The sequence below is a fragment of the Haliotis asinina genome, chromosome 2 (genome assembly GCF_037392515.1).
Source record: "Haliotis asinina isolate JCU_RB_2024 chromosome 2, JCU_Hal_asi_v2, whole genome shotgun sequence".
Classification (NCBI taxonomy): Eukaryota; Metazoa; Mollusca; class Gastropoda; order Lepetellida; family Haliotidae; genus Haliotis; species Haliotis asinina.
The window spans coordinates 36,783,306-36,786,470 of NC_090281.1; the positions used below are offsets into that span (position 1 = coordinate 36,783,306).

A 3,165-nucleotide genomic window follows, 5' to 3' on the forward strand; every position below is an offset into this window, starting at 1 on the left:
TCCCGTTAGGCGCCTCTTACGACAAGCATGGGTTACTGAAGATCAATTCAAGTCCGGGTCTTTATGTTTAACTCTGTGGCATAACAGCCGCTGGTGACACAGCTGAGCTAAAGCCTTTCATTGTATTGCATATCGTTTCATGACTGCTATCAGAGGCATTTGCGAATCGGTGCAGTAAGGCAGGATTAGAGAAGACAGAAGCGACAAACCCCTTTCCTCATTCACAAACAAATATCTGCCAAAAGCAGAGTCGATTGTATATTGTGACTTGAGCAGCATTGCATCTGCATGGTGTTATTTCTAAACAAATCGAGCCTGGACCAGACAATCCAGTGTCTGTCACCATGAATGGCAGTGCAGGTGCTTATAAAACATTTTGGAATAGTGATGATACCAGGTGTTCGCAAGAAGGTGAACGTATCGTGCCCCACCGGTAGCACCCGTCATAAACATAATCTTATGCAAAGCCTGGTCATTTGTTCACCTGAAAAAAAATCGGGAACATATGGTACAAGTCAAAATACGGAATTGCACCGGGCATAATGTTTGTGACTGATGCGTTAAATTTCGAAATGTCCTTTACATGTCCACGACAAAACTTCTTAGAAGCTTTACCGAGACCATGAATATCGTAACCTTGATCGAACAACTCCTGATAAAATAACTAAAGGATAAGCAAATTTTCTAAATTACAAGCTCTCGTCGTAATAAAGAAGTTGGTCATCTGTATAATTTTATCATCCCTTGTCGCTTGAAGTTTTACGTGCGGCGGTGGAGTAGCCCAGTGGCAAAAGCGTTCACTCATCACCCGGACGGGATTCCACATTTCTGGTGTTATTGCTGGAATAAAAGCTATAAAAGCTGCGTAAAGCCATACTCACTATAAATGTACATGGTCTCATTTGTTCAATCTCATACTGGCGTCGCTGCGCGAAGAGCACAGAGTATAGTTCAGAACACAAGACAAACCAGACCTTAAGTCACAATTATTTATCATTCTGCAAAGAGTATACCTACCCATATTTCAAAACATGGGCTTTTGTTTTAAAGTTTATCTCGGTGTTCAACACTAGCATCATATACAAGAAACTCCTCTGAAAGGACATCCGTTTCCGGCCGACAGTAAATATTCCTGACCTCTTTATGAGGTCCGTGTATGGTTAGCTTCGAAAAGGAGGTATCAATGCTCTTATGACCTTCAATTGACACTCCTAGTCCTTCCACAAACCGCTGGCGTTTGTTGTCACCCAAAGGCCTATCATAGAATCCAATCTCAGGTGGGGGGTACCCTTGTACTGTGCAGCCGACCACAAGCGTCTCTTCCGTACTAGTCATCACACCTGAATGTTTCTTCAAAACGAAAAAGCGTACCCTGACTTCTATTAGCAGGTCTTTCTCAATGATTGTGCCAGACCTGCTTGTTCCTTGTAAAACATACATCCCTCTGTCTGCCAGCGAAGCCCTGACCAGGCGGAACACCACCCTAACTGTGTACATGGCTTTTTGAATCATCACCACTACGTTGTTGGCTGTGGTTTTTTGTCCATCCTCCTTTCTCCATATTGTTACATTTTCAGGATCGTTGCCGACCAGAACCACGGAGCCAGTACAGTTGCCGTGCTCTAAACAAGCCAGACCATCCGACCGGAAAGCGTTTGCAAAGCCCTCAGTATAAAATCCTAAAAATCCATTGGGAAATGGCATAGCATGGTCAGCCATTCTCACAGGAATTTCCAGATTCTTAATGACGTATAGCTCGAATGAAGAGGTACTTGTTTCCTGGAGTTGAAGTTGCAAGAGTAGGATGCCTTCACAATTATTATTATCACTATTGATAGTTATTATGGTATCAGAACGATTGGAGTTATCCACTCTCTCAGCTACAATCACTGACGTAGGCTTCATTCCGGCAACATAACCCGTTATAGTATTGGACGCGGTGTTGTTAACGGTATAAAAGGTATAAAGACCACTAATCCGAGGAGCTTCGTCGCCACCAGTTTCGTATCTATAACGCACTGTGACGTTAACAGAAGCACCCTTCTCAAATACTGCTTCTTCGCTTGGCAAAGCACTAAGAGTTAAAGAGGGAACATCAACTTGCCTGGATTCAGTAACGGATCTCACTTTCGTGAATATCCGAGTGCGCATTCGTTCCCTATTTGGTAGAAATAAGGTTAACACGAGCGTTTCACCAGAATGAACATAGATGCTGCCATGTCCACTAGCAAACCTGTTTTCAACATTGTCCAGTACTCCACCAAATCCAGCGTCTGCTTCCACAACTACTTCAGATGGTGCAGAATACTGGATGGAGTAAAAGAGTCCATCCTGATCTCGTTCCGCTTTAATGAAGGTTACCTGTAGGTCTTCTTCAAGCCTGAAAGACGATGAACTCTTGTTCCTCCCTGCATTGTCACCTTCAGAAAGTTGAGTATTCCCCAGAACGCTGTCTGTTTTTTCATGATGTGTGTCTGACTTCACGTCATCAGTGTCACCTCCAGAAAGTTGGTTTTTGGCAAGAACGCTGTCTGGGTTTTCATTATCTGTGTCATGTGCAGACTTAACGTCATCAGTGTCACCTCCAGAAAGCTGCGCACACAGATCATGCAGCACACGATCTATCTTCTCATATCTCTTCAAGCTGTGCATCACTGTGTCCAGCTTCTCTGTGAGAACACCAACTTTGTTCGTCACTTCAAGGTATTGTCTCTGTAGTTCTTCATACGGCTGTGCTGAATTCACTGTCATAAGAGCACCGAATAACAGTATTGTTCCGAGCTTCATAGTGGCTGCGTATGACAGTTATCGAATGTGACCTTACAAACATATACTGACGAGCGGAAACGGGACATTACTGAGGCTTGACTTGGCGACACAGTAAACAGGAAACAATGTGAACCCATTACTGGTGTAATCGCTACAATAAGATATCTATGGAATCCTAGAAGGGACATTGTCGCGTTGTCGCCCTTTCAAAAACAAAAAACAAATGAGTCAAAATTAACCAAAACGCGACAATGCGACAACGCTTTGATGAATTATCGCGTTAGTCGAATTGTCGCGCTTGTAGACAATAGGTTATAATGCATACTATACTCAATATTTTAGCAAAGCGCGCACTCGACAATGCGACAACGCGACATTTCATGAAAATGTCACATT

At 43.3% G+C, this 3,165-nt stretch overlaps 1 protein-coding gene across 1 annotated transcript; it reads right to left on the bottom strand.

The window, feature by feature from the left end:
• Positions 1-981: 981 nt before the first annotated feature.
• On the bottom strand, positions 982-2,810 carry LOC137272519 (uncharacterized). The gene has a single exon (XM_067804908.1). The coding sequence runs from the start codon at positions 2,785-2,787 to the stop codon at positions 1,045-1,047; it is 1,743 nt and encodes a 580-aa protein (XP_067661009.1). The 5' UTR covers positions 2,788-2,810; the 3' UTR covers positions 982-1,044.
• Positions 2,811-3,165: the final 355 nt, after the last annotated feature.